This window comes from Notamacropus eugenii, chromosome 2, assembly GCF_028372415.1.
Source record: "Notamacropus eugenii isolate mMacEug1 chromosome 2, mMacEug1.pri_v2, whole genome shotgun sequence".
Lineage (NCBI taxonomy): Eukaryota > Metazoa > Chordata > Mammalia > Diprotodontia > Macropodidae > Notamacropus > Notamacropus eugenii.
In genome coordinates, this window is record NC_092873.1 from 382,571,244 (window position 1) to 382,587,453 (window position 16,210).

A 16,210-nucleotide genomic window follows, 5' to 3' on the forward strand; every position below is an offset into this window, starting at 1 on the left:
ATACTTCCTGACTTAAAATCCAATGCTTTATTGACTACACTACCTACCTTACCTTGCAAAACCCTGATTTTTCTCTGAATTTATTATATTTCATTCAGTTCTAGTCACATGGCCTTGATAAAATGTAGATTCCCTAGAGGAACAGAGAGGCATGCTTGGATACTGTATATACATACTATCTTACTCTCGACACAGAACTTCTAAAAGTTATAACATAATAATATAAGACAACTTCTCCCTCCTGGATGCATGCCTACAGTCCCAGTCTGTTCCCAGATCACATGTAGGGAGGATGTGGTTTGGTTGACTTAGTTGTTTAAGCTATCTTTCCGCTTGTCTCTAAGTTCCCCAAGTTACCTTGCCAGTTACCTTGACAAGCTCCCCCTTGAACTTATGAAATTTTTAAAAACTCATGTGTATACCAATATATCAAATTATTCCTGTTAACTATGAACTTCACAGAGTTTTAGATCTGTAAGGGACTTTAGAAGCAATCTACTCCGATGTTCCCATGTGGTTTGCTGGGTATTATAGTAAATCAGTAAATTAAATTAAGTACAGTCATTTTTTATTCCAATGTCATGGCCCAGACATGAGACCTGAATATCTCTACAATTATTTAAGTCATTCTTAATTTTTTAAAGGAGTGTTTTATATCTATACAAGGGATCATATCTTCACAAGTCTTAGAAGGTCAGATCTCAGAACAAGGATTTCACTAGATTTGAAGGCCACTTTTTTTTGAGCTGATGGTCTGCTGAGCACAGTCTCTTTTCTCCCCTCCTACTTCCCCCACCCCCCAAAAAATCCCCAAACAACTCATACACACACACACACACACACACACACACACACACACACACACACACACACACACACACACACACACACACACACACACACTCCAGAGCTTTTTGGAAAAAGGTAACCTCTAGGAGAATGACCCAAATCCTTGGCCCAGCTTGCTAGAAGATATAGGAGGGGGACAATTCAGAGCAGAGAGGATGAAGAAACTGGGGTCAGAAAAGCTAAAGGTCATTTTCAAGGTCACATAGCTAGTGAATTCAAAGGCTCTTCTTAGGAAGGGAATGAAATCAATTAGGTTAACATACTCATTTTATAGCTAAGGAAACAGTACCAGGGCCATTGGATGACTTACCCAACGTCACACAAGTAGTAAAGAGCAAAATTAAAAAATACCTTGAACCTAGGTCTGCTCAGGACAAGGCTAGGGCTCTTTTCACTACATTACCATGTTTCTATTTGTTAGTTTCTCTCTCTCTCTTTCTTTCTTTTGTAAGCAGTACTTTATTTTTTCCCAATTGCATGTATTTACATTTATTTTTTATAAGATGTGAAGTTTCAGATTTTTTGTCTTCCCTCCAAGAAGGCAAGTAATCTGATATACGTTATACACATGCAATCGTGTAAACATATTTCCATATTAGTCATGTTGCATCACCAACGTTTTTAATAAATGATTTAATTTAATATAATAAATGATTGCTAAAGTTCAAGAGAAATGAATTCTGGTGGTGAGGCAGAAAATGAGAATTGCAACGGGGTGGGGTGGGTAGCACAGGTAAAGATGGGGCCCAGGAGGAGGGAGAGACAAACTTTGAAGGGAAACCAACACTGGACAGAACCCAGCCTGGAGACAGGGAGAACGTCCCAAGCAGAGACTTGGGACATGTAGCTGGAAGTGAGACAGCTGGCTTGGTTTTTCTTTTCTTTTGTTCAACATGTTTTATTGATATCTTTTCCTTGATATCTCAGTACTTGTGGAAAAAAAATGAAAAAGAAGCTTCCTTTTCCGTTCTCTCCGCTTCCTCCTCTATCCCGCCCCCTCCGCCCCCCCGCCCCCCCCCAAGACGCGAGATCGGAAACCAAACAGTGTGAACTATTCACTGAAGGTCACGTTAGGAGAAGGAAATCAGGCCCGGGTAGGGCGGGGTTTGTGGCGCACACCCAAGCTCGCAGCCCTGAAACGTTGGGGAGCAGTTGCCTGGCCGCTATGCGGTCGCCGTGTCTAGCCTTCCTGCTGCTGCTCCCCGCGCTCTCTGAGGGATGGGGAGGAGGACTGGGTAAGGAAGAACTCCTCGGGGGCAATGAGGAGGACAGGCAGGGCAGAGAGGGGACCTGATGATTGGAGTCGGTCAGGGTGGGCAAGAGATATGTGGGGCATTGTTATTCCTTTTCCTGATCGCGGACCTCCCTCCCCCGACCTTTCCATACCACTGGGAAACTTCAGGGCAGACCACTCTTTCCCAGGCTTAGCTTCCTTTTTGGAAGGGAGGGGGATAGGGAGACAGGTAGTCACTGCGCTTCCTCCCCTGCCCCGCTTTATCGTTTCTTTCTGCTTTTACCTTTTCTCCACTTAACCTCCTGTCTCTTATCCTCCTTCCCCACAGCTTCCCAGGAGCCCCTCACCTTCCAGTGCCATCTTATCTCCACTTTCTTCAATCACAGCTGGGTTCAGAGCCTGGGCTCAGGCTGGCTTGGGGATCTGGAGACCCACAGGTGGGACCCGCAGACTGAAACCATTCGCTTTCTGCGTCCCTGGGCTAAGGGTCATTTCGATGCAGAGCGCTGGGAATGGCTGAGGAGAATCATAGAAGTCTTCCTGATCAGTGTTCCACGGGATGTGCAAGACTTTGTTAAGCTCTTCAGGCAGGGGTGTGAGTCGTGGGGGTCTGGGATGCTCACAGCTCATGATTTTCATCTGGGGAGTTTGTTGGGGGGAGGGGAGGAAGAGCTTGGGATAGGCATTGTGGGCCCTCAAGACTACTAGTTGAATTCTCCCCTTGTACCGCGAGTCCCTTTCCTTCTCCAAATATGACTTTTATTTCATCACTGAATCCTTGTCCCCACACCTCCAATCACAGTCACAAATTCTCTGCCCTGACTTAAAAAACTCCCAGGTTCCTCCATTGCTCATTCGATCTAGACTTTGGAGGAAGCCAAGAGAATCTTCTTTCACTTGATCTTTACTCTCCCTGCAGCTGTTCCTGTCATTCTTCATACCGTTTTGTCCTCATTGCAGTCTTACCTGCAGAGTAGTGGAAAGGGAATTTAACTGCCTCCCAAGTCAGACCTGCTTTCTGTAGGTCCCCTTAATGATATGACAAAGAAATTGGAAATGAGGTTCAAATCCTACCTTAGGTGGTTACTGCATATATGATTGTGGGCAGATGATTTAACCTCTCTCCTCCCCATTCTCCTTATCTACAAAATGGGAGGGTATTACAAGTTAGTATCTGAGGTCTTTTCTAACTTTAGATCTGTGATCTCATGAATACTTCTATTACATTAAGCAAGTAATTTGTCTTTTATGGACCTTCATTTCCTTATCTGAGGGGCTTGACTATGATTTCTAGGGTCTCTTCCCCATTAAAATCCTGTGAGTGCAGATGGGAGATTATAATTATCTCCCACACCCATCACTACCACCATCTCCCTGCCCCACATCCAACTCCTTCCATCTCTCTCTAACTAAACTTTTTCCTCTTTCTTCCCTTCATCTTTTCACCCTTAGACCCTTTTGTGATCCAGTTGAGAGCAAGTTGCTTCCAAAAATCCCCTGTGGGCTTCTTCCAGGTGGCATTTCAGGGAAAAGACTTAATGAGCTTCCAAGGAGATTCATGGAAATCTGCTCCAGGGGCTGAAAGTGTATCTCAGAATATCTCCAGCATTCTTAACCAGGACCAGGGTACCCGGGTCATGTTACAGAACTTACTCAATCACACCCTTCCCCAATTCGTTGGTGACCTTCTAGACACAGGACGGAGAGACATTGAACGGCAAGGTCAGTCCTAAGAACCAAAAATCTCAAGAAAACAGCCATCAAGACTGGAATTTAATTCCCTTATGTTTCCTGCCATATCCTCAAATTCCCATCATTTTTTTTTTGGCCAGCATTGTTTTTAAATTATTTTAAAATTTACTACATATTTTTGTTTTTAAAAATGACTTTATTTTCTCACATAGTCTCTCTTCCTTCCTTTTCCAGAGAGTGATCTGTTAATAATCTCTGCAGCGAACCAAGTTGTGGAGGTGCCTTCTCATAGCTCTACTTTGACTGAAGTTTGGTCATTGTTATTCCTCAGCATTTAGTTTCATTTTATGGCTGTTCTTTTTATCATCCTTGTAGTGATTGTGCATATTATTTTTGGCTCTGCTTACTCCTTCAGTTCCTATAAATCTCATTTTTCTCCACAATCATCTTTTTTAATGTTTCTTACAGTGCGATAATATTCCTTTACATTTAACTGTTTTCCAGTTGACAACCACCTGTGCTGTTCCTAGTTATAGCTACTACAAAAAATAGCTTTTATAAATATTTAGGTGTATATGTAGTCTTCATTTTTATCATTAACCTCCTTAAGGTCTATGCCTAGCAGAAGGGTCTCATGGGCAAAGGATGTGAACATTTTAGAAACTTCTTAGCATTTGAAAAATTCTTTTTATATTCTTTGTTTCTACTTCCTCCTCTCACTTATTTCTTAACTCTTTACTACCTTGCTTCTGACTTCCTCCTTGCTCAACTGAAACTTCTCCAAAATTACAAGGCATCTTTCAACTCGTTCTTTAATCTCTTTTTTGAGGTTCAAGGTGTGTTGTGGGGTCATCTCGAAAGAATTCACAGACTCAGATCATTTTCAACCCAAATGAAGATATTTATTAAGAGTTACACCTCTTAGAAAGCAGGCTGGGCCCTGAGAAGGAGCCAGTGGCTTAGCAGAGCAAGATAGGGATTTTTTTATACAGCAAAAGATACAATTATATCATTATACAATATATGATTATTGAAATATAAGAGGGATTTATTGATATGGGAGGGGCCTTAGCCTTGGTGCAGCTGTGTGTACGGTTCCCCAGAATGAATACAAGAAGAGTCCTCTGAGAGGCATTTATATATTATAATAAGCATCTCTATATCATAAATTCATCTCAGGACAGTTCTTTGCTGTTACTGTGATGGTGTCCATTTAGGCTGTGATTTAGAGGTGAAACATTGTGCTCTATGTCCTGTTGGTGCTGCTTTCTGATTGTCTGGTTATTGTGATCCTGTCTGGGGCAAGATGTTTGACTGGCTGTTGTGGCCCTGTCTAAAGCTAGATGGATGTGGTTGACACATTTGCTGTTCTAGTGAGACAGTGAGGCATGTGAGGGAGGTGGAATATTGGAGGTGGGAGCAGTGGCTAGACTGGGGCTGGGGGTACTGGCTAGGCTCCATCATCGTTGTTACACTTGACGTTATTGACCACTCTTTGCTCTTGGATATTTTCTTTTTTGTAGTCTTTTATGACACTATTCTCTTCTGGTTCTCCTCTTGCCTGTCCAACCATTTCTTCTCCTCCTTTGTTGCTAATCACCCACATCACACTCCCTAATTGCAAATGTGTCCCAAGGCTTTGTCTTTGTCTTTTCTTTATATATTCTCTTGTTGACCTCACCAACTTTCATAGGTTTAATGATTAACTCCAGGTTGATTATTTCCAGAGTTGAATATCCAGCTCTGATCTCTCTCTTGATTCTCATTCTTCATCACCAAGCATTTTCCTATGAAACATTTTCAAATTAGATATAGTTCCAGAGGTATCTCTAATTCAGTGTCTAAAACAGATCTCACCAAACTTACCCTGGTACTAAATTCCCCTATTTCTGTTGAAGGTACTTACCCTCATTCTTCTAGTCTCCCAGGTTTGGTCCATTGGAATTATGTCCAATTTATAATCTTTCCCTTACCTCCCTATATCTAATCAGTTGCCAAATTCTGCCATTATCTCTCTCATCTGACCCCTTACCTCTACTTATACCAACTGCCACCTTATTTAAGGTGATATAGAGCTGAATCTGGAGTCAGGAGACCAAAACCCAAATCCTTCCACAGACATTTACTGGCTGTGTAACACTGGACAAATCATTTAACTTCTGTCTGCCTTATTTTCCTCATGTATAAAATAAGAGTAATAATAGCACTTTTCTCCCATGGTTGTGAGGATAAAATGAGATATGTGAAAACTGCTTTGTAGACCTTGAAGCATTTGTATAAATGCTAGCTCTCTTATTTTAGATCCTGGTCTTTCCTGCCTGGATTACTACAATGTTCACCTAATTGGTCTCCCTGCTTCAACTTTCACATGACTGCAGTCCCTCCTCCACAAAACTGCCAATGTGATTTTCCTCACACACAGGTCTGACCTTGTTACTTTTCTAATCCAGTGGTTCCCTATTGTCTCTAAGACAAAACACAAACTCTTCCATTAGGCTTTTAAAACCCTTCACAATCTGTCCTCAACTTAATTTTCTTGTCTCCTTGTCTCCTTCCTGTACTTTATGGTCCGGTTAAACTCTTTTCCACATGGAGCCATTGACTATCTCCATGGTTTTACCCTGCTTGTTTCTGTGATCTAAAATGCATTCGATCTTTACCTCTACCTCATAGAATCCCTCAGTTCTTTCAGGACCCAGCTTAAGCATCCCTTTAACAATTTTCTGTTAACTACTTTGCATTCAGTTTCTGAGGGACAGCAGACTATTCTAGGAGTTAAGCTCTAGGTTCAAGTTTTACCTCTGACAATTACTGGATAATTGTGTAACACTGGGCAAGTAATTTAAAATCTCAGTGACTCAGGCAGTGCTCAACAAGAATAGATTTCAATTTTAATTTAGTAGATGAATTCTCTTTGCTAATGAAATCACAGGTTTGGCCCTAAAATTAATTTTTATTTTGTTCTCTGTATACACTGCATCTACACCATATATAGCAATATTCAGAGCTCATCCTAACTTGGTCCCCCCTACCTTTCTAGTCTTTTTACATCTTACTCCCAATCACATACTCTTCTGTCCCATAAAATTAGCTCCCTTGCTGTTCTACCAAGACGCTCCATCTGGTGGCTCTGGACATTCCCGCATGATTGGAATGCTCTTTCCTCTCATCTTTTGCCTTCCTTCAAGTTCCAACAAAACTATACCTTCTATAGGAAGCCTTTCCCAATCCCTCTAATTCTAATTCCATCCCTCTGTTCATGATTTCCTGTGTGTAAGTTGTTTGTACATCCTTATTTGTGTGTTGTCTTCCCCATTAGACTGTGAGCTTCTTGAGATCAGGGAGCATCTTTTACCCCTTTTTGCATTCCCAGCCCTCTAGCACGTTGCCCGACGAAGTAGGTGCTTAATAAATGTCTATTGAGTAACCAATGAACAGATATACATGTTATCTCCTACTATAATATGTAAAAGTTTTGAGAGCTGGCACTGTCTTGTTCTGCTTTATCCTTGGATCCCTGCATGCCCAGTACAGTGCCTACTATGTAGTAGACTCTTACGAACATTTGTTAATTGCTCCAAGTTGCTTTCCAGAATGGTTGATCCAATTCATAGCTTCACCAAAAGTGGATTAGTGTGCCTATTCTTTTACAACCCTGTTCAACACTGACTATTTTCATCTTTTGTGAACAACTTTGCCAATTTCCTGGGTGTAAGGTGAGTTCTAAGTTGTTTTGATTTGAATTTCTCTTATTACTAGTGATTTGAAACATTTCCCCATATTGTTATTAACAGTTTACAATTATTCTTTTGAGAACTGTTTGTTCATATCCTCTGACCATTTATCTTAAATATTAACTTTATCAATATTAACATACTTTATATATAATTTTAACATATATGAACATAAATATAACATACTTTATATATAATTTAACATAATTCTGTTAGTTACCTTTTATATTTTGGTGATATAAATCCCTTTGGGAGATATTTCACATAAATACTTTTTCCTAATTAAGTGTTTCCTTTCATATCTTAAGTGCATTAGTTTTGTTTGTTCAAAAGGGCTTAATTTCACATTTTCCACATAATCTATTTTTTCTTTTGTTATTGCCTCTATCCCTTATTTGGTTAAAGTTTTCTTCCTACCCAAAGCTGTGAAAGGTACTTGGTGTGATTCTACTCTAATTTTTGTTATGAGATGACCTTTAATAGAAAAAAAGAGGCACGTTAAGGCACAAAGAAACTTTAAATAACTGTAAAAAGACATAAATGTGAAATGTGTCTTTTACAGGCTGTAATATAATGACAATAGCAATAGAAAACACGTACCTAAAAGGAAACTTAAAAGCAAAATCCGAGAAAACTAGTGGGTCAAAGAACAAATAATAAAAAAAAAATAATGTTTATGTGAAAGATAATAGCAATGTGAAAGATAAGACAAAATGGACTGGAATGTTTGAGATATGTCTAAAGCTATCATCAGAGGAAAAAAAATTAAATCCTTAAAACATGTCTTTACATAAGAGAAAAAGGAAGAATGAAGAACTGAATATTCATTTAATAAATCATTAAAAAAACCAACAAATAACCCTAGAATTAGCACAAAAGATGAAAATATTACTTCCTTTACCTGCTATTATTTAAAATAGTTTTTGAAGTGCTAGCAATAGTTATAAGACAAATATATCAAATATATAAAGATAGGCAGTGAAGAGACAAAACTATCCCTATTTGCTGATGAAATAATGGTTTGTTTAGGAAATCTAAAGATTTACCAAAGAAACTAATTAAAATAATTAATGCCTTCAGCAAAGTTGAAAGCTACAAAATAAACTTACAAAATAATTGGATTTCTATATTATAACAAAATAAAGGAGGCAGTAATAGGTAGGGAAGTCTCTCTCATTCAAAATAACTACAAAACACATAAAATATTTAGAAATCAGTCTACGAAAGCACATCTAATACATGAATACAAAGGCATGCTTATGTATCTGACAGGATATTCAGTGCTCATGGCTAGGCAATACTGATTTAATAAATGTGACACTACCAAACTTAATTTATAAATTTATTGCTATACCAATCAAACTACCAAAAGGATACTTACTTTACAGACCAAAATAATAACTAGACAAAAATAATAGCACAATTTGCTTGGAGCAGAAAAAAGATCTAGAATATCAAGGGAAATATTGAAAAAGGGTAGGAATAAAATAGTGATTTTAGACCCCCAACTATTGCAAAATAGCAATCATCAAAACCACTTACGACGGGTTAAAACATTTTAAAACAAATTATTGGAGCCAGGTAGACAAGGAAGAATCAGAAATTATTGAACGCAGAAACTCAGCATTCTCCCCCAAACATAAATTACATAGGAAAATGCTCTGTCTTTGATAGGAATTTCTGGGAAAACTGGAGAATAGTTTAGAATAAATTAGATTTTAAGCATATCTTTATGTTGTATTCTACAATAAATAAAGATCATATAAGTTTCATTTCTTTGAGTAGAGGATAGTTCATATATCTAAAAAGGGATGGTGGCAATTTTAAGTGCTGAAATAGATGAATTTGATTACTCAAAATTAAAAAGCTTTTGCACAAATAAAATTAACGCATGGAGGATAAAAGAAGAATAAGTTGACTGAGGAAAGTTTTTGCTTGTGTGTTGTATACATCTGATAAGGATTTGATGTGCAAAATATATAGACCACTAACAAATGTGTAAGAGCAAATGCAGTTCCCTAAGACAAAAGTGGTCAAAGGTTGTGAATAGTGTTCAAAAGAAGAATTGCAAACTATTAACAACCATATTTAACATTTTCCCAAATAAAATAAATACAAATGAAAAGAATCTTGAGGTTTCACCTTACATCTAGTAAACTGAGATGACCAAAAAAAAAAATGATAAAAAGAGTCAACGATGGAGGGGCTGTGGAAGGATTCTAACACATTGTTTATGGAGCTATGAACTGGTCCTACCATTCTGGAAACGAATTTAGAATTGTGCAAATAGTGATCCTTTGACACCACTGGGCATCTATTTTAAGGAGTTAGTTGACACAAAGAATGTTTCTATATACATCAAAATATTTTGTAACAATAATTTTTGGGAATAGCAAAGAACTGGAAACAAAGTAGCTGCTTATCTGAACAAAAAGTGTTACAAACATATAATAGAAATTGCTGTTCTGTAAGAGACAGTAAACATGATACATCTATAGAGAAGCATAGACATGTATATGAGCTGATGTTGAGTGAAGTTTAGAGCCAAGAAGACAACATAAATAATGATGAAAAGCGTAAATAACAAACAAACAAAAGAGCAATCAAGCTGAATACTGTGAAATCCAGGAACAAGCTGGACCCCAGAAAAGGGGTTTGAGAAAATACCTTTCCCATGTTTTGTTGCAGGGGTTCATGTCCATTTTATGTGACATTTAAAAAAAATGTTGATTAGTTTCACTCAATTTTTTCTCTTAATCCTCTTTTGAAAACACATTACAAAGGATCATTCTTGGAAGTAATATAAAAAATAAATTATATTAAATTATCCTTTAAAAGTATTCAAGTCACATCCATTTTGAGTTTATTGTGGTATGTCATAAGACGTTGATATAAAACTTGATCTAAAGCCACCCTACTTTCCAGTTTTCCCAAGTGCCCATAATTTTTTAAGTAACAGAGGAAGAGGCAAGTAAGGATAGTTGGTGGGGGATAAGTGTGAGCTGGAGCAATGAAGAAACAAGTTTTGAGGACAGTACGGTTTGTATCTTGGCATGGTGAAAAGAGCTTGAAGTTTAAGGATTCTAGTTTCATATCATATTTATCCTCTCCTTAGTCACTGTGTGACCTTAATAAACCTTATTAGCTCTCTGGTCTTTAGTTTCTGAATCTATGAAAATTATGAGATGATCTCAAAGGTCAGTTCTAGCTCTAAATGCTATCATTCTGTGGTTTTATGAATCCTTACATGAATCTCTCTTCTCCCTATCCTACAGTTAAGCCAGAAGTTTGGTTGTCAAGTAGTTCCACCCCTGTTCCAGGGCAGCTGAAGTTACTTTGTCATGTCTCAGGATTCTACCCAAAGTCAGTGAGGGTGACTTGGATAAAGAGTGGACAGGAACAATCAGGAACTCAGACAGGTGACCTCCTGCCAAATTCAGATGGGACATGGTATCTTCAAGTTATCCTCAAGGTGAAAGCTGGAAAAACAGCCGGTCTGGCTTGCAGGGTAGAACACAGTAGTCTCGGTGGCCAGGACCTCATCAAATACTGGGGTGAGAAATGGGGAATGGGAAGAAAGTGGTTCTAGAGTGTAGAAGAAAGGAGTAAAGGGGATGGTCACAAAACTGGGAAGAGAAGAAAATGGAGAATCCTAGACTCAGGAGGGAGGAAAACATGGAAACTTGGACCTAGGAGGGATCAAAAGGACCTTGGGCCCAAAAGGGAAGGGGATGGAGGTCACAAACTTAGGATGGAAAGGGATAGGGTAGGCTCAGGATTGATGGGATAGAGGAAAGTTTATGGTCCTCATGTGCTAATATCTCCCATATCTAGACAGAAGCTCTACCTGGCCCTTGATGCTGGGGATCTCAGTTGTGGTCATAATTTTATTAGTATTTGGAGCCCTCTGGTGGAAGAATCAACGCAGGTAAGATTATGCATTTCCCCTCACCCCATTACCTTTACTTTTCTTTCTACTTTCTTTTTCTCTCAATCCCCTTTCTCCTTTACATTTTCTACCAATATATATTCCTGCTTAGGGTCAGGAGAATACTTTCACCTTGACTCATAGGGTTGCTTACCTGTGTTCTCCCTACAGGTCATATGAAGACATTTTGTGACACTCTTTTCCCACTATGTTTCTCCATTGGAGTCAGAGTCCTGGAATCCCAGAAACTCAGCTTTGTTTAACCCAGGAGTCATGGTAGTCTGGAATATTTTGCCTTCTTATTCTCCTCTTTCTTCCAGCGGGTATTTGTAATGTGTGAGCTCCCAAAGATATAAAAATTGGCTTTCTTTCCTCTAATAACTCTTGACTTTAACTTTGGCTGTGAACACCATTCCCTGTGATCCTTCCCCAAGTACAATGGAGGGGGAGTGTTAACTGGACAGTATATTTTTTAAAATGCATTTTGTGTTTCTAACACTACACTAGACATATGAGCATACTCAAGAATAAAACAGGGCCCTTGCCTTTGAAGAGCTTGAATCTCAAAGGGGGCTGAGCACAAGGGAATACCAAAGAAAAGATAGGTAGCCTAGTGAAGAGAAGACTTTTATATGTTAGAGAGGGGAATGATTGCTGTCTTCCAAGTGTTTGAAAGTTGGCCAAGTGGAAGAAGAATTACACATGTACTACTTTACTCCAGAAATCAGAATAAAGGGCAATGGGTAGAAGCTATAAAGAGGCAGATTTTGACTCAGTTCAAGAGAAACTTACTGACAATTAGATCTGTCCAAAAGAGGAGGAGACTGCCTTAGGAGGTCCTGAGTTTCCTTGCATTAGAGATCTATAAGTGAATGCTAGATGGCTACTTGGTAGGAATAAAAACAGCATTTCCATCCAAGTACAGACCTATCTACTTCAGAGATATTGTGGATTTGGTTGTAGAGCACTGGACTATTGCAACAAAGTGAGTGAATCAGTAAGCACCCCAACATACACAGAGCGGGCCTGCTACCACAGGTTCTTAGGTCTGTATTCATAAAAGGAAAGGCAACTTTTGAGGGGTTAACAATCACTGGAATCAAGCACATGTATCTTCCTTTAACCATGCACATATATCATTCATGTGGTTCTGGGTAGTCAGCACCCTGAACTTGAAAGAAAATACAGAGAAATCAAAGATCAACAGACATGGCTTCCTCTGCCTGAATTCAACAGACAGGTCCAACTGTCTGACAGTTACTAGAGAGAAAAGCATTGACATCTGGATTTTCAAAGCTGGGGGACTCCTTAGTGGCTTTCCAGTCCTCATCTGGCCAAACAAATACTTCCAGTAAGTCCCAAAGTAAATTTTCAACTCAGAGTATACCTTTCTTAGAGCCAGACGGTATCATGACCCTTCAGAACCAGTGCCTTATTAACAAAAGGCATGTGCCTTCCCACAAATCTTCCCTAATCAAACTCCCCTTAATGGGCAAGCCCATTAATGGGTGGGGAAGATCTTTTATCACATTAAAATAATTAACAATACAAATATGTGTGTGTGTGTGTATATGTATACATATACTGTTTCTAGTTAAAGAAACTCTTGTTTCTCTACTGCTTGAAAAGACTCTTAATTGTTAAAGACAAGATTCACTAAGAGGAACTTCATTATACTAAAACAAAAACAGCAAAAGATCCTATTTTACTTCCCATCACAGTGAGTCACATGAATTTTGTGGTTTCCCAGTGCATATCAAAGTTATATTTATGCTATACTGTAATCTTTTACGTGTACAATAGTATTATGTCTAAAGAAACAATGTATATACTCTAATTAAAAAATACTCTTGCTAAAAATTGCTAACTCTCATCAGAGTCCTCAGTGAATCATTATCATTTTGCCAGCGGAGCTTCTTGTCTTGATGTTGATGGCTGCTCATTGATCCGGGTTGTGGTTGCTGAGGGTTAGGGTGGCTGTAGCAGTTTCTTAAAATAAGACAACAATGATGTTTGCCACAGTAATTGATTCTTACTTACCAAAATGTGACACAGAGGTGCTATGTGAGCACATGCTAGTGGAAAAATGGTGCCAATAGATTTACTTGACCGAGATTGCCACAGACCTTCAGTTTGTTAAAAAACAAAACAAAAAACCCCAAACTGCAGTATCTGTGAAGCACAATAAAGTGAAACACAATAAAACAAAGAATGCCTGTAGTACTTGACTAGAACATTGACAATCCGAAGCATAGTTGGAGAGTCAAAGCATAGGAATTTAAACTAGAGAGCAAATCTATATAAGCTCCTTTGGTGAATATATCATTCTTTTCTCAAATCTTTATTTTGTTTAAATGTAATCATTAAAAAGATTTGGGGGAGAGAGAGAAAACAAATGAATAGATTAGGTAAATGATATACAGAAGTAAATAAAGAGTAGAATGGTGTTATGATAAAGCCAAAGAATCTAGTTACTGGAGGAGGAGGTATTCTCTCTCTGACAAAAATTGCAGGAAAAACTAGACAACAGTTTGGTACAAATCTTTTGTTTTGACCCACACCTTGCCATGTACAACATGATAAGGTACAATGGATACATGACTTACATGTAAAAGGACATGTTATAAAAACAATTAGAGTATAAATTATTTTTTTTTTCAGATCTACAATTAGGGGGAGAAGTCATGATTAAATAAGTGATAGGTTAAGATTAATTGGACAATTTTGATCAAATTAAAATAAAACTATTGCATAGATATATCTAATGTAAAAATTAGGAGGGAAAAAAGGTAGCAGAAAAAAAATCTTTGCAACCAGTTTCTTTGACAGAAGTCTCATTTTCTAGGAACTGATTCAAAAATTTAAGACTAAAGCCATTCTAAGGATATAACAGGAGGTTTTCAAAAGAAGAAATCTAAACTCCCACTAATGACAAAAGTTCTAATAATTAGAAAAATGCAAGTTAAAGCAATTTTGAGGTTTTACCTCACACTTTTCAGTCTGACAAAGATGACAAAAGAGGAAAATAACAAATGTTGGGGGAACTATGAGAAAATAAATGCACTAGTACCCTGTTGGTGGAGCTATGAATTGGTTTGGCTACTGTGGAAAGCAATTTGGAACTGTGTCCAGAAAATTATGAAAGTATACATGCCCCTTGGCATACCACTAGGCCTGGAAATTAAAGAAATTAAAGAAAATTGAGGTAAAAGAAAAAAAAGATAAAAGTGTACATATTCATAGCAACTCTTTAATAGGAGCTAAAAAATTGAAATTAAGGGATCTCTGCCTATTGGGGAATGATTACACAAATTGTGATGTATGAATGTAATAGAATATTATTGTGCCACAAATAATGATGAAATTGACAATTCCAAGGGAAATTCTATGAACATATACAGAGGCAAGTGGAACAGAAATAGAACAATTTATACAATGATAACGATATTGAGAAAACCAACTTTGATTATAAGCAAAGCCTAGCAAAGAGAGATAGTAAGAGATACCCCATTTAAAGTAACCATAGATAGCATAATACACCTGGGACTTTATCTTCCAAGACAAACTCAGGAACTACATGAACATAATTATAAAACACTTTTTATACAAATAAAGTCAGCTTTAAATAATTGGAGAAATATTAATTGTTCATGGGCAGCCATGGCAATTATAATAAAAATAGTTCTATATAATCTACTTATTCAATGTCATTCCAATTAAATTATAAACAATTTTATTGAACTAGAAAAAATAATAGGAAAATTAATTTGGAAAAACAAAAGGTCAAGAATATAAATAGACTTAATTTAACAGATCTTAAACTATTATAAGGCTATCAAAACTATATGGTACTTGTTATGAAATAGAAAAGGTTATCAGTGGAACAGTAGATATACAGTACACAGTAGTAAATGATTATAGTAATCTTATGTTGGACAAATATCAAGATTTAAGTTTGTGGGATAAGAATTCTTTATTTTTTTTTTTTGGTAAAAAATTGTTGGGAAAACTGGAAAGCAGTATGGCAGAAATTGGATATAGAACAATAAATATCTTACACCATTTACTAAGATAAGGTCAAAATGAATGCATGAACTAGATAAAAAGGGAGCTTAAAGTAAATTAGAGGAACATGGAACATATCTTTCAGACTTATGGATAGGAGAAGAATTTTAGGAATAAACAAGCGACAGACAAAATTATAAGATGTTAAATGGATCATTTTGATTACATTAAATTAAAAAGGTTTGTATAAATAAAAGCAATGTATGTTTGTCTTTCATTGCCAAAGAGGACCATGCCATCAGAAATAATGACATGACTTGCACTTGACTTTGTTTTGAGCAAGGGAAGGCTGTGCAGATCACCAGCCTCACTTCTCCTCCAGAGCCATCTGAATTCAGTGACCAGATATTCATTGGGATGACTGGAGATGACCCAGGATGAGGCAATTGGGGTTAAGTGACTTGCCTAAGGTCACACAGCTAGTGAGTGTCAAGTGTCTGAGGTGAGATTTGAACTCAGGTCCCCCTGACTCCTGCACTGGTGCTCTATCCACTGAACCATCTAGCTGCCCTAAAGCAATGTAGCCAAGATTCGAAGGAAAGCAGAAAATTGGGGAAAAATTTATAGTTTCTCAGATAAAGATCTCATGTCTCAAATATATAACTTTGTCAAGTTTATAAGAATATAGATCATTTCCCAATTGTTAAATGGTCAAAAGATATGAACAGGCAGTTTTTTCTTTTTCTTTTTAAGATTTCATCAATGTGC

General features: G+C 37.6%; 1 protein-coding gene across 1 annotated transcript; it reads left to right on the top strand.

Annotated features, from left to right (window-relative positions):
• The first annotated feature begins 1,886 nt into the window (after window positions 1-1,886).
• LOC140528979 (antigen-presenting glycoprotein CD1d-like) lies at window positions 1,887-13,310 on the top strand. The gene is made up of 6 exons (XM_072647344.1): window positions 1,887-2,084; window positions 2,412-2,678; window positions 3,536-3,805; window positions 10,785-11,063; window positions 11,344-11,437; window positions 11,609-13,310. Exons 1-6 carry the CDS (start codon window positions 2,015-2,017, stop codon window positions 11,628-11,630), a joined length of 1,002 nt encoding a protein of 333 aa, XP_072503445.1. The 5' UTR covers window positions 1,887-2,014; the 3' UTR covers window positions 11,631-13,310.
• Window positions 13,311-16,210: the final 2,900 nt, after the last annotated feature.

Bases quoted from the DNA above. Each gene is read 5' to 3' on its own strand.
- LOC140528979 (XM_072647344.1), top strand. From the start codon at position 2,015: ATGCGGTCGCCGTGTCTAGCCTTCCTGCTGCTGCTCCCCGCGCTCTCT. The intron at 3,806-10,784 runs GTCAGTCCTAAG...CCTATCCTACAG, and splicing joins GAGAGACATTGAACGGCAAG to TTAAGCCAGAAGTTTGGTTG. The intron at 11,438-11,608 runs GTAAGATTATGC...TTCTCCCTACAG, and splicing joins TGGTGGAAGAATCAACGCAG to GTCATATGAAGACATTTTGT.